Source organism: Musca autumnalis, unplaced genomic scaffold, assembly GCF_047663935.1.
Source record: "Musca autumnalis isolate F117 unplaced genomic scaffold, ASM4766393v1 scaffold_2, whole genome shotgun sequence".
Lineage (NCBI taxonomy): Eukaryota > Metazoa > Arthropoda > Insecta > Diptera > Muscidae > Musca > Musca autumnalis.
In genome coordinates this window covers 71,462,793-71,475,672 of record NW_027411755.1, presented here as the reverse complement: position 1 = coordinate 71,475,672, position 12,880 = coordinate 71,462,793, and the positions used below count along the sequence as shown (strand labels likewise).

General features: G+C 33.9%; 1 protein-coding gene across 1 annotated transcript in view; it reads left to right on the top strand.

Annotated features, from left to right (window-relative positions):
* Positions 1-12,880, top strand: part of Sur (Sulfonylurea receptor) — a 336,340-nt gene that overhangs the window by 141,325 nt on the left and 182,135 nt on the right. Inside the window, exons 5-6 of the mRNA XM_073967904.1 lie at positions 3,886-4,150; positions 4,302-5,171. Of these exons, the coding sequence (XP_073824005.1) occupies positions 3,886-4,150; positions 4,302-5,171 (1,135 nt within the window). The remainder of the gene's footprint in view (positions 1-3,885; positions 4,151-4,301; positions 5,172-12,880) is intronic.

Genomic DNA, 12,880 nt, shown 5'->3' with positions numbered 1-12,880 from the left:
GAAGATTATCAGAGGACGTGGATTTAAAAAAAATATTTTATGCAGATTATCAGAAGACGTGGATTTTTAAAAATTATTTTATGAAGATTATCAGAGAACGTGGATTTAAAAAAAAATATTTTATGCAGATTATCAGAGGACGTGGATTTAAAAAAAAAAAATATTTTATGCAGATTATCAGAAGACGTGCATTTTTAAAAATTATTTTATGAAGATTATCAGAGAACGTGGATTAAAAAAAAATATATTTTATGCAGATTATCAGAGGACGTGGATTTAAAAAAAAAATATTTTATGCAGATTATCAGAGGACGTGGACTTGAAAAAATATTTTATGAAGATTATCAGAGGACGTGGATTTTTAAAAAAATATTTTATGAAGATTATTAGAGGACGTGGATTTTTAAAATAATATTTTATGAAGATTATCAGAGGACGTGGATTTTTAAAATAATATTTTATGAAGATTATCAGAGGACGTGGATTTTTAAAAAAAAAAAATATTTCATGAAGATTATCAGAGGACGTGGATTTAAAAAAAAAAATATTTTATGCAGATTATCAGAGGAAGTGGATTTTTAAAATAATATTTTATGAAGATTATCAGAGGACGTGGATTTTTAAAAAAATGTTTTATGAAGATTATCAGAGGACGTGGATTTTTAAGAAAATATTTTATGAAGATTATCAGAGGACGTGGATTTTTAAAAAAAATATTTTATGAAGATTATTAGAGGACGTGGATTTTTAAAATAATATTTTATGAAGATTATCAGAGGACGTGGATTTTTAAAATAATATTTTATGAAGATTATCAGAGGACGTGGATTTAAAAAAAAAAAAAATATTTCATGAAGATTATCAGTGGACGTGGATTTAAAAAAAAAATATTTTATGCAGATTATCAGAGTAAGTGGATTTTTAAAATAATATTTTATGAAGATTATCAGAGGACGTGGATTTTTAAAAAAATATTTTATGAAGATTATCAGAGGACGTGGATTTTTAAAAAAATATTTTATGAGGATTATCAGAGGACGTGGATTTTTAAAAAAATATTTTATGAAGATTATCAGAGGACGTGGATTTTTAAAAAAATATTTTATGAAGATTTTCAGAGGACGTGGATTTTTAAAAAAATATTTTATGAAGATTATCAGAGGACGTGGATTTTTAAAAAAATATTTTATGAAAATTATCAGAGGACGTGGATTTTTAAAAAAATATTTTATGAAGATTATCAGAGGACGTGGATTTTTAAGAAAATATTTTATGAAAATTATCAGAGGACGTGGATTTTTAAAAAAATATTTTATGAAGATTATCAGAGGACGTGGATTTTTAAAAAAATATTTTATGAAGATTATCAGAGGACGTGGATTTTTAAGAAAATATTTTATGAAGATTATTAGAGGACGTGGATTTTTAAAATAATATTTTATGAAGATTATCAGAGGACGTGGATTTTTAAAATAATATTTTATGAAGATTATCAGAGGACGTGGATTTTTAAAAAAAAAATATTTCATGAAGATTATCAGAGGACGTGGATTTAAAAAAAAAATATTTCATGAAGATTATCAGAGGAAGTGGATTTTTGAAATAATATTTTATGAAGATTATCAGAGGACGTGGATTTTTAAAAAAATATTTTATGAAGATTATCAGAGGACGTGGATTTTTAAAAAAAATATTTTATGAAGATTATCAGAGGACGTGGATTTTTAAAAAAATATTTTATGAAGATTATCAGAGGACGTGGATTTTTAAAAAAATATTTTATGAAGATTATTAGAGGACGTGGATTTTTAAAATAATATTTTATGAAGATTATCAGAGGACGTGGATTTTTAAAATAATATTTTATGAAGATTATCAGAGGACGTGGATTTTTAAAAAAAAAATATTTCATGAAGATTATCAGAGGACGTGGATTTAAAAAAAAAAATATTTTATGCAGATTATCAGAGGAAGTGGATTTTTAAAATAATATTTTATGAAGATTATCAGAGGACGTGGATTTTTAAAATAATATTTTATGAAGATTATCAGAGGACGTGGATTTTTAAAAAAATATTTTATGAAGATTATCAGAGGACGTGGATTTTTAAAAAAATATTTTATGAAGAAATCACAAAAATTAATATTTTATGAAGATTATCAGAGGACGTGGATTTTTAAAAAAATATTTTGTGAAGATTATTAGAGGACGTGGATTTTTAAAAAAATATTTTATGAAGATTATCAGAGGACGTGGATTTTTAAAAAAATATTTTATGAAGATTATTAGAGGACGTGGATTTTTAAAATAATATTTTATGAAGATTATCAGAGGACGTGGATTTTTAAAATAATATTTTATGAAGATTATCAGAGGACGTGGATTTTAAAAAAAAAAATATTTCATGAAGATTATCAGAGGACGTGGATTTAAAAAAAAAAATATTTTATGCAGATTATCAGAGGAAGTGGATTTTTAAAATAATATTTTATGAAGATTATCAGAGGACGTGGATTTTTAAAATAATATTTTATGAAGATTATCAGAGGACGTGGATTTTTAAAAAAATATTTTATGAAGATTATCAGAGGACGTGGATTTTTAAAAAAATATTTTATGAAGATTATCAGAGGACGTGGATTTTTAAAAAAATATTTTATGAAGAAATCACAAAAATTAATATTTTATGAAGATTATCAGAGGACGTGGATTTTTAAAAAAATATTTTGTGAAGATTATCAGAGGACGTGGATTTAAAAAAAAATATTTTATGCAGATTATCAGAGGAAGTGGATTTTTAAAAAATATTTTATGAAGATTACCAGAGAACGTGGATTTTTAAAAAAAATATTTTATGAAGATTATCAGAGAACGTGGATTTTTAAAAAAATATTTTATGAAGATTATCAGAGGACGTGGATTTGTAAAAAATATTTTATGAAGATTATCAGAGGACGTGGATTTGTAAAAAAATATTTTATGAAGATTATCAGAGAACGTGGATTTTTAAAAAAATATTTTATGAAGATTATCAGAGGACGTGGATTTTAAAAAAAAAAATATTTTATGAAGATTATCAGAGGACGTGGATTTTTAAAAAAATATTTGATGAAGATTATCAGAGGACGTGGATTTTTAAAAAAAATTTTATGAAGATTATCAGAGGACGTGGATTTTTTAAAAAAAATATTTTATGAAGATTATCAGAGGACGTGGATTTTTAAAAAAATATTTTATGAAGATTATCAGAGGACGTGGTTTTTAAAAAAAATATTTTATGAAGATTTTCAGAGGACGTGGATTTTTAAAAAAAATATTTTTTGAAGATTATCAGAGGACGTGGATTTTTAAGAAATATTTTATGAAGATTATCTGAGGACGTGGATTTTTAAGAAATATTTTATGAAGATTATCTGAGGACGTGGATTTTTAAGAAATATTTTATGAAGATTATCTGAGGACGTGGATTTTTAAGAAATATTTTATGAAGATTATCAGAGGTTTTAAAAAAGTTTTATGAAGATTACCAGAGGACGTACATTTTTAAGAAATATTTTATGAAGATTATCAGAAGACGTGGATTTTTAAAGAAAATGTTTTATGAAAATATTCAGAAGACGTAGATTTTTAAAAAATATTTTATGAAGATTACCAGAGAAAGTGGATTTTTAAAAAATATTTTATGAAGATCATCAGAGAACGTGGATTTTAAAAAAATATTTTATGAAAATTATCAGAGAGCGTGGATTTTTTAAAAAATAGTTTTGTGTATATTTAGCTTCCAATATATGTATAGGGTTGTGATGCTTTGTTTTGTACAGTTGAAGCCACTCTTTCGTATTGATGACATTAACGATTGTTTTGCTCTACAATTTCCATTATAGAAACATTCGGATAAGCCGCCCTCCCTATGGTTGTGCTATTTGAAAAACAGTTGGCGTATGTTCACATTGGGTGGCCTTTTAAAGTTGTTCGGTGATTTATTTGCGGTGATTGGCCCACTGGCTATACAACAAATTGTGCAATATATCGAAATCATGTATGGCATGCATTACGCCACTCATGGCAGTAACAACAACAATAACAACAGCAAACAGAATTTCTTTGCTGATGACCAAAATCCAGGCAGCAACAGCAACAACAATTTAAGTAAGTATGGCAATAACAATACATCAATTGCCAACATCATTCGTCTATTCCCATCCCCTGGGAAGAAAAATCTTCTTATTACCACTCTCCCATTTCTTTCGCACGCTCTCTATCTCTCTGCATTTTAACCAATTTCATTGTGTCATTACAGGAAGAAGCATTAGAAGTAACCAGGTCATTAATGCCAGAGAAATGGCCCAACAGGCACTGAATGCCGTAACAAATGCCACTGCTGCAGCCAGCAATTGGCTGCCAAATGCAACAAGAGATGCAGCCTGGCCGTCCAGTTTCAACGACAACTTAGATAACAATGATTTTGGAAATATTAATACCGATGTGTATAATCAAATTGCCAATGGTAACGACGATTATAATGCAACCACAATGCCTTATGCTTCTCTGCCAACTGGATTTCCATACTACTCCCCATCCTCCTCATCGTCCTCTCTGGGTATTGAAGGCATAACAAGTGATAGTGAAGTAGAAATTTACTATGCCACATGGTCTGATTTAGTAACGAATGGTTGGTGCATTGCCTGGCTGGTATTGTTGGCTGCCTTGGCCCAGGGTGCCTTGTCACAGGCATCAACGCACATACTTAATATGACAGGGATACGCATCAAGACATCACTGCAGGGTCTCATCTATCGTAAAACACTATTGTTAAATTCTGCATATATTGAAACGAACTCCTCCAACACCAGCAGCCACAACACTGACATCATTACGAACAGCAGCAGCAGCAACTTGGCAAACTCAAAGGACCAACCTACAAGGCACAATGATTTGCAACAATCGAATGATAATCATTACAAGTCGGAAAATGGTGTGAATAGTAATTGCAATAGAACCAATGCAACAACAACTAAAACAACAACGACGACAACGAAGACTACAACTAGGTCAGATAATAATAGACTCATTGATGATACTACCAATGGTGAGGACATACATTTACCAACAATTACAACAACACCATTGAAGGATAATAACAATGTTGTAAAATCGAATGACAACAATTGTAAGTATTCTTGAAGACATTTCAGAAAATAAATGATTTGGTTCGACAGGGAGGAAATTATTAGTTTGATGAAGAACGATAATAGTTTAGGGGCATTTACGGGGATATAGAAAAGCCTTGAGAGTGTGTGGGCAATTTTATATTTTAGCTGAATTAATATGATACTAAAACAAGTAAAAAAGTTTCAGTCGGCTTTGCCGACAGAGATATACTCTCATCCTGTGGGGATTGAAATACTTTTTTTCCCAAAAAACGAATGTATTTAGAGGTGGTTTTCAAAATGTTGGCCGTATGAACCGACAAGGATATGGATAGGATTAAAGCGCAAAAATGTTTTACCATACTAGCCTACGAAAAACATAATATCGCTATAAACAGGAAGAATCCTGGGACAGACCCTTAACAACACAAAAATGTTGAACATTTGTGTGGGTGGTACCCCAAGAGGTCTTTGTACATAAACTAAGTTTCGACAATATTTAGAGATCCAAACTTTGGACCAAATCGTTTGCTACCTCTATGAGGTATCGCGCGTACTATTTTAGCGAATATTTTCGAACTTTTGTTGGGGAGGTACCGGAAGGAGTGGACCTATAAGCATCACCTTCGAATTTTATCTAATATTCGAAGAAATATTACGATATCCAAAGTGTGGACGATCGTAGTATTCGGTTCGAGCTCTCCAGTCACTACATATGGTGACATAGGTGATTTTTACAACTTTCGGGCTGTTTTCTCAAGAAGTATGGACTTGCGCCTGAAAAACCATGTACTGTCGTAATTGAGGCAGCGAAGGCAAGTTGCTTTAACAAAAATCAAAGTGATTCGATAGCAGGTCTTAAAGTGAATTTATCCAAACATGTGTGTGGGAGGTTCCCGACGGAGCCGACAAATATAGTCCATATTCGAACCGGACCTATATCTGGTAGATATATATGTGCCAAATCGGTCACTCCACATAAAGTGTTATCGTGTGCACAATTTTTCCGAACATTTTTGAACTTTTGTGGGGGAGGTACCTGAAGGAGTGGACCAATATGGCTTATCTTCGAATTTAAACTAAATTTGCACAAAATATTACGAAGGCCACATTTTGGACTGAATCGGCAGATCCATTCGAGAGTTATCTTGTGCTCCAACCACTACGCAAGGTATCATAGGGGTTTTTGCACCTTTCGGGCTGTTTTCTCAGGAAGTATGAACTTGCCCCTGATGAAACTTATACCGTTGTACGGGGGGCAGTGAATACAAGTTGCTACAACAAAAATCAAAGCGATTCCAGAGCAGGCCCTAAACTGAACTATTCCGAAATTTTGCGTGGGAGGTACCCGAAGGAGTGGGCCGATTGAGTCCATATTGAAACCTCATTTAAGTATGGTAGAAATTTCACGATGTGCAAAGTATGGACCAAATCGGTTACTCCCTTCAAGAGTTATCGTGCGCACAAAATTTCCGAACATTTTGGAACTTTTGTGGGGGAGGTACCGGAAGGAGTGGACCGATACAGCTCATCTTCGAACGTTAAAATAAGTTTGGGCAAAATATTGCGAAAGCCAAATTTTGGACCAAATCGGTTCATCCGTTCGAGAGTTATCGTGCGCACGAGCCAGCCAGCCAGACAGACAGACGCACATTGCTAAATCAACTCCAAATTGTCTGAAACACATTTCGTCCAAACATACTTGGGGTCTAAAACCATTATTTCGATGGGGCACATTTTGCCCGTAAGAATGTGTATACCCTCGTTAGCATAAATGCTGAGGGTATAATTATAGTTATGTATAAGACAATTTTGTAGTCATACGAGGGGTACTAAAAAACCTTCTGGCCGGGGCAACTCGCAGTGTCGCCAGGTGTCATTTGACATTTTTTTTTTGGAATGTTTGACAGTTTTTAGCCTAAGCGTACTCAGTTCAGTTTGACATATGACCATGTGTTGGGTTGTTTACAGTGGCTTGATTGAGACACCTTCAAAACATGGTTTTTGAACGCTTTTACAACATCTTCTAACGACGAAAAACGTTGACCACGCCTTTTTTTCTTGATTTGCTGGAATCAAATGAAGTTATTGGATCCCCAGTCGGGGCTGTGCGGCGTATCATCAATTCCACGTTTTGTCCGGTCAAACAGGCGCTGGTTTGAATCGATGTGTGAGAGCTCGCATTGTCATGATGCAGAACAATTCGTCTTCTCTTGTTCGTTTTTCGATTTTTTTTCAGGAGACTTCAGGCAAACAAATTGTAGTGTAATGCTCAGAATTAACCGTCCTTTATTTCTCAAGTCGTAGAGTCGCCACACGGTCAGTATTGCCGAAGAGACAGGCGAACATTTGCTTCGAAGGTCTAATTCCATGAACAACTCTGGTTGGATTTGGCTTGCTTTCGGAGACCCAAACCGTCGATTCCTGTTTTGTTTCGGGCTTCTAAGCATAGATCCAAGATTCGTTATTTGTGATGATCTTATAAATGTCGATTGAAGCACCGCGATTGTTTTTATGCACAATTTCTTTGCACTAATCCACGACATCCTTTTTTTGAGCGATTCACCAATTTTGCTGAATCTAGCGAGAAAAATCCATTTTTGCGGCCAGGTGTTCATGCAATATCGAATGTTAGTTGGTGGAATAAATACCCAAGGATGTCTCTATCTGACGGTATTTAACATGGCGATCTTGGATTATCCGTTCACGCGCGGCTTAATTTTTTTCTGGCACAACGGCCGTTATTGTACGACCTTCACGATCTTCGTTTTTTAGCGAGTGTCCGCCATGATTGAATTCATTGAACCAGTTTTTCATAGTCCTATAGGATGTTCCTTTATCGACATATAAATATTTAGTTTGATCGATTCACTCTTGCCTTGATTATCCACGTCGAAATTTGTGAAAATTTTTCGAACGAAAATGTTCACAAGTAAATTCCAGTTTTTTCGCAAAGTAATTTTTTCAAGTCACTGTAAAGAACCCTACACATGGTCATATGTCAAACTGACCAGAGTACGCTTAGGATAAAAACTGTCAAATGAAACCTGGCGACACTGCGAGTTGCTTAGGCCAGAAGGGTTTTAGTGCCCCTCTTACAAAGGATTGGAATGAGAATTTCAAAAGGCAAACTAATCCTAATTTGTATACCCTCCACCATGAAATATTATGAACTAAAATGAAATAAATAGGAAGTTTTCTGATTGCTGGGAATTCTAATTACCAACTACAGCAAATTTGAGAGGAAAATGTAGATTCAAACTTCGAAATACCAGAAATCGGGCAACGTGGTTATATGTGGACTATTAGGGTAGTTTTAATGTGGACTATTAGGGTAGTACACCGTGCTCGATGGATGGCAAAAGCTATTTACTGTCTGAAAAATCAAATATTACTTGACTATTTACAGATGACTTTCCAAGAACAAGAGGCCGTAGGTCGCCAAACAGCCAAAAATCGATATTTTCAGAACTCCGAGGCCCCAAAGACATGTGTTAACATACTCCGATTGTGCTTAAACTTGGGTAATCTTAAGATCGAACAAAACAAAACACTTTAGGGGAGTGCCACCTAAAAAATCCGACATAGATTTTTCTCTTTGATTTAAAACCAGCCTAATGGTCTATATTCTATGTCCACAAATTTAGTTGGAGAAGTTTTTTGACCACTGGAAATCCCAAATACCAAGTAGTAGCGTATTGGATCGGACAACATTACAATACTTGAAATCGATAGGTCCACAATTTTTAGTTCATAGGTTTTCGGATCAATTTGAAACCTAACTATCAAATTACAGTCAATTTGGACAGGAAATATTGATGAGAACACAATAAGCGATATAGAAGTTTTTGGGTCAGTTTGAACCCACATTGCAGCCACTGAAAAAAGAAGATAATAAGTTCAAAATACCTAAAGTCGGGCGGTATCGTTAAATTACGCCATTCCGAAATGTGGAATTATGTCCACAATTTGTAATGGAAAAGTGTTTTGACCACTAGGAAATTCCAAGAACCATATTACAGCTAATTCGGTCTGCAAATTTAGCTAAAATCTAAAAAAAAAAAAAAAGTCGGGTTGTACCATTATATGTGGTCTATACCAAAACATGGACCTACGTTGACGATTTTACTGAAGAAATTTTGTGACCACTGGTAATCAAAATTACAGGTGATTCAAAAATGTAGCTAAAATTCTCATAATACCGAAAATCGAGAGGTAGTGTTATATGGGAGCTTAAAGTATAGGTGGCCATAGGTGACCATATGTTGTAATTTTTTGTGAAGAAGTATTGTGACCCCTAAGAACCTTAAATGTCAAATTACAATAAGTTCGTTTAAAAATTTTAGCTAAAATACCGAAAATCGGGAGGTACCGTTATATGGGAGCTATGCCTAAACATAGACCTATTTTGACAATTTTTGGTGGAGAATTGTGATGACTCCTATGAACTTTAAATGTCAAACTACAGCTATTTCATTCAAAAAGTGTTGCTAAATACTAAAAATCCCGAAAAGCGAGAACTGCCAGCTTCTGCAAGTACACCTGCTCTATAAAAAGTCCGAACATTCCAGGAGCAGATTCGCAGATTATAATCTTTAAACATTTGTGGGGGTCATCAACTTGTGAAAGAATTGTTTTTCTTTTTTTATACACTCCACCATAGTATGGACGCATATTAAGTTTGTTTTTCCGTTTGTAACGCATTGAAATAATCATTTGCGGCCCTATAAAGTACAAATATTCTTGATCAGTTAGGAGGGTTGGCGTTTTTTATTTGGGATGACGACTTCTATTTTGTTTTTCAAAATAGTCAGGCTTAATCCCATAGTCGTGAGGGGTCACAAGACTTTTTCACTAAAATTTGTGGACATTAGCTGACGTTGAGGTACATTGGACCACGTAAGGGTACTACCCGTTTTTATCTGACTGAAATAGCTAAAAGTAGGTATTTGGGTTCCCATGGCTAAAAAAAATCTCCACATAAAATTGTTAGAATTAATTTTTCCATATGACTTCAGAATATTTCATGGTGGAGGGTAAAAAGTTAGGTATGGGTTCTAACGCGACGCCTAATCCATGTTAAACCAAAAATGACTCCAATGAAAATATGGTATTGGAACGCAAACGGCTTAAGCCAACATAAACATGAAGTCGAAAACTACCTACATACCCATAAAATAAACATCTTACTTGTATCCGAAACACACTTCGGAGCTAAAACTGTTTCCGAATTAATGAATACACAACATACCATACAAATCACCCGAGTGGAAGAGCCTGTGACGGTTCTGCTGTAATTATACGCAACAAAACAAAACACTACCCATTGCCAGAATATCGCACCGATCATATCCAAGCAACATCAATTTCAATTGCTTGAACAGATCTCGTCATTTCGGCGATATATTGTCGAGATATAACATAAACAAGGATCAATTCATAGAGTTCTTTTCAACGTTTGGTAACAGAGAGCGATACAGTTCCATGAATTTTTCTCTTTCTTCGTTCTTTCTGTTTCCTTCGTTCCAAATATTTCCGAGAGCGATATAGTTCCATGAATCTTTTTCGTTCATCGTTCCTTCTGTTTCCTTTATTCTAAATAGTTCCAAAATCGAAATAATTTAACAAATCTTTCTTTTTCATCGCTCTTTTTGTTTTCATCGTTGGTGAATGAATTGACATAAAAATAAGTAAATTGCAGCGATGAAAGGTGCATGTGATTAACGTTTATTTAACAATGTGGGCTCATCTTTATAATGATCGAAACGAACGAGAAATATCGAAGTTAGTGTGGAATTAAAGGAAGAAAGGAATGCACAAGAGGAACTATATCTTAAAGTAAGAAAGGAAAGCACAAGAGGAACTATATCTACTAAAGGAACTATATGAACGCAAGAGGTGGATATAGTTCCAATAGTTCCTTGTCCGGAATAGTTCCTTGGAACTAGGTCATTCCGGAACTACACAACTCTAACAAACATTATTCCAAATCACCAATTCGGATTCTGCAAACAACATAGCACCATTGAACAAATACATCGAATAGTAACATATATCCGAGAAGCCTTCGAGAAAAAACAGTATTGCTCAGCTCTATTTATAGACATTTCACAAGCTTTCGATAAGGTGTAGCACAAATGGCTCCCTTATAAAATATGCGAATTACTACCAACCAATACCCACAAACTTCTTAGAAGCTACTTATCTGACCGAAACTTCAAAGTAAAGAAAGACGGCACATTTTCTAGTCTCAAAACAATAAACTTCCTCAAGGAAATATTCTGGGCCCCTTCCTTTATGTAATATTTACTTGTGATATGCCAACTAGTTCTGATACACATACTTCTACCTTTGCGGACCATACAGCTTTTGTCAGCCTACACGAAGATTCCATAAAAACATCGAATAACCTACAATCTTACATTTAATTTTTGAACGATTGGTTAAGCAAATGAAGAATTTCTGTAAATGCAAACAAATGTAGCCATGTAACATTCACGTTAAGGCCAAAGTCATGTCCTACTATAAATATATTCAATACGCAAATACCACAATAGGAACAAGTGAAGTGAAATGGAAACAACACATAGACTCAAAATTAAATCAAACAAGTGAGAAAAGGTTATAGTCGGTACGGGGCCGACTATGTTATACCCTACACCACTACCTGTGTGCATAATCTTCATCTTCATAAACGAAAAAATTTCATTTAGGGAGATACGAAAGTTTTCACCTATCTGGCTTTTATACCAAATGACTTAAGGAGAACTGAACCAAAATAATTAATATTTAATTTTATATTTGAGTACTATCGACAACACCAACATCAATAGGCTTCTATCTCTGTGAGAAAATTTCGTGATGATCCGGAAGGTCCCCAACCAAAGGTGTGATATCCGTCATTATTATTAAAATCGCGAAAATGAAAAGTTGAGTTCTATTACCGAATATTGCGATATCTTCGTTGTTTGACCACCAACGACAGCCTACGTTACATCGTTGTAAAGGTAATATTTTCTACTTTCATCGCAAGGTTTTGCTTTTTGTAAATATTACCCGACCATGACCAAAATCAATAGGCTTCTTCTCCTGTGAGACCCCCACTAACCCTCGAAATTTTGTGATGATCCGATCAAAATTGGGATGTATTACCGACTATTGCGATATCTCCGTTAGTAGGTCACCTACGCCGACCTAGTTTGCGTCATTGTAAAGATAGGATCTTCTACTTTCATAGCCAGGCTTTGCTTTTGGAAAGATTCCAACCAAAGCTGTGCTATTTGTCATTATAATTAAAATCTCAAAAATGAAAATTTGGGTTTTATTTGTTACTATTGTGATATCTTCGTTGTTTGATCACCTACTTTACATTATTAGAAAGGTGATATTTGTTACTTTCATTGTCAGGATTTGCTTTTGGTATACCCCATATAGATGCTGAGACATTCCGCTTTGGAAAAAAACGTTTTATTTTTACGCAAATAAGTTTTTTGCCCATTACGACCCCTAAATATTATCCGACCATCACTAAAATCAATAGGCTTTTTCATCTGTGAAACCCTCAAATTTTCGTCACGATCCGACCAAAATTGCGATCTGTAGCGGGATATCCAAAAAAATAGAAAAATGGGATGTATTACCGACTATTGCGATATCTCCGTTATATGGTTACCTACGCCGACCTAGTTTGCATCATTGTAAAGACGGGATCTTCTACTTTCATAGTCAG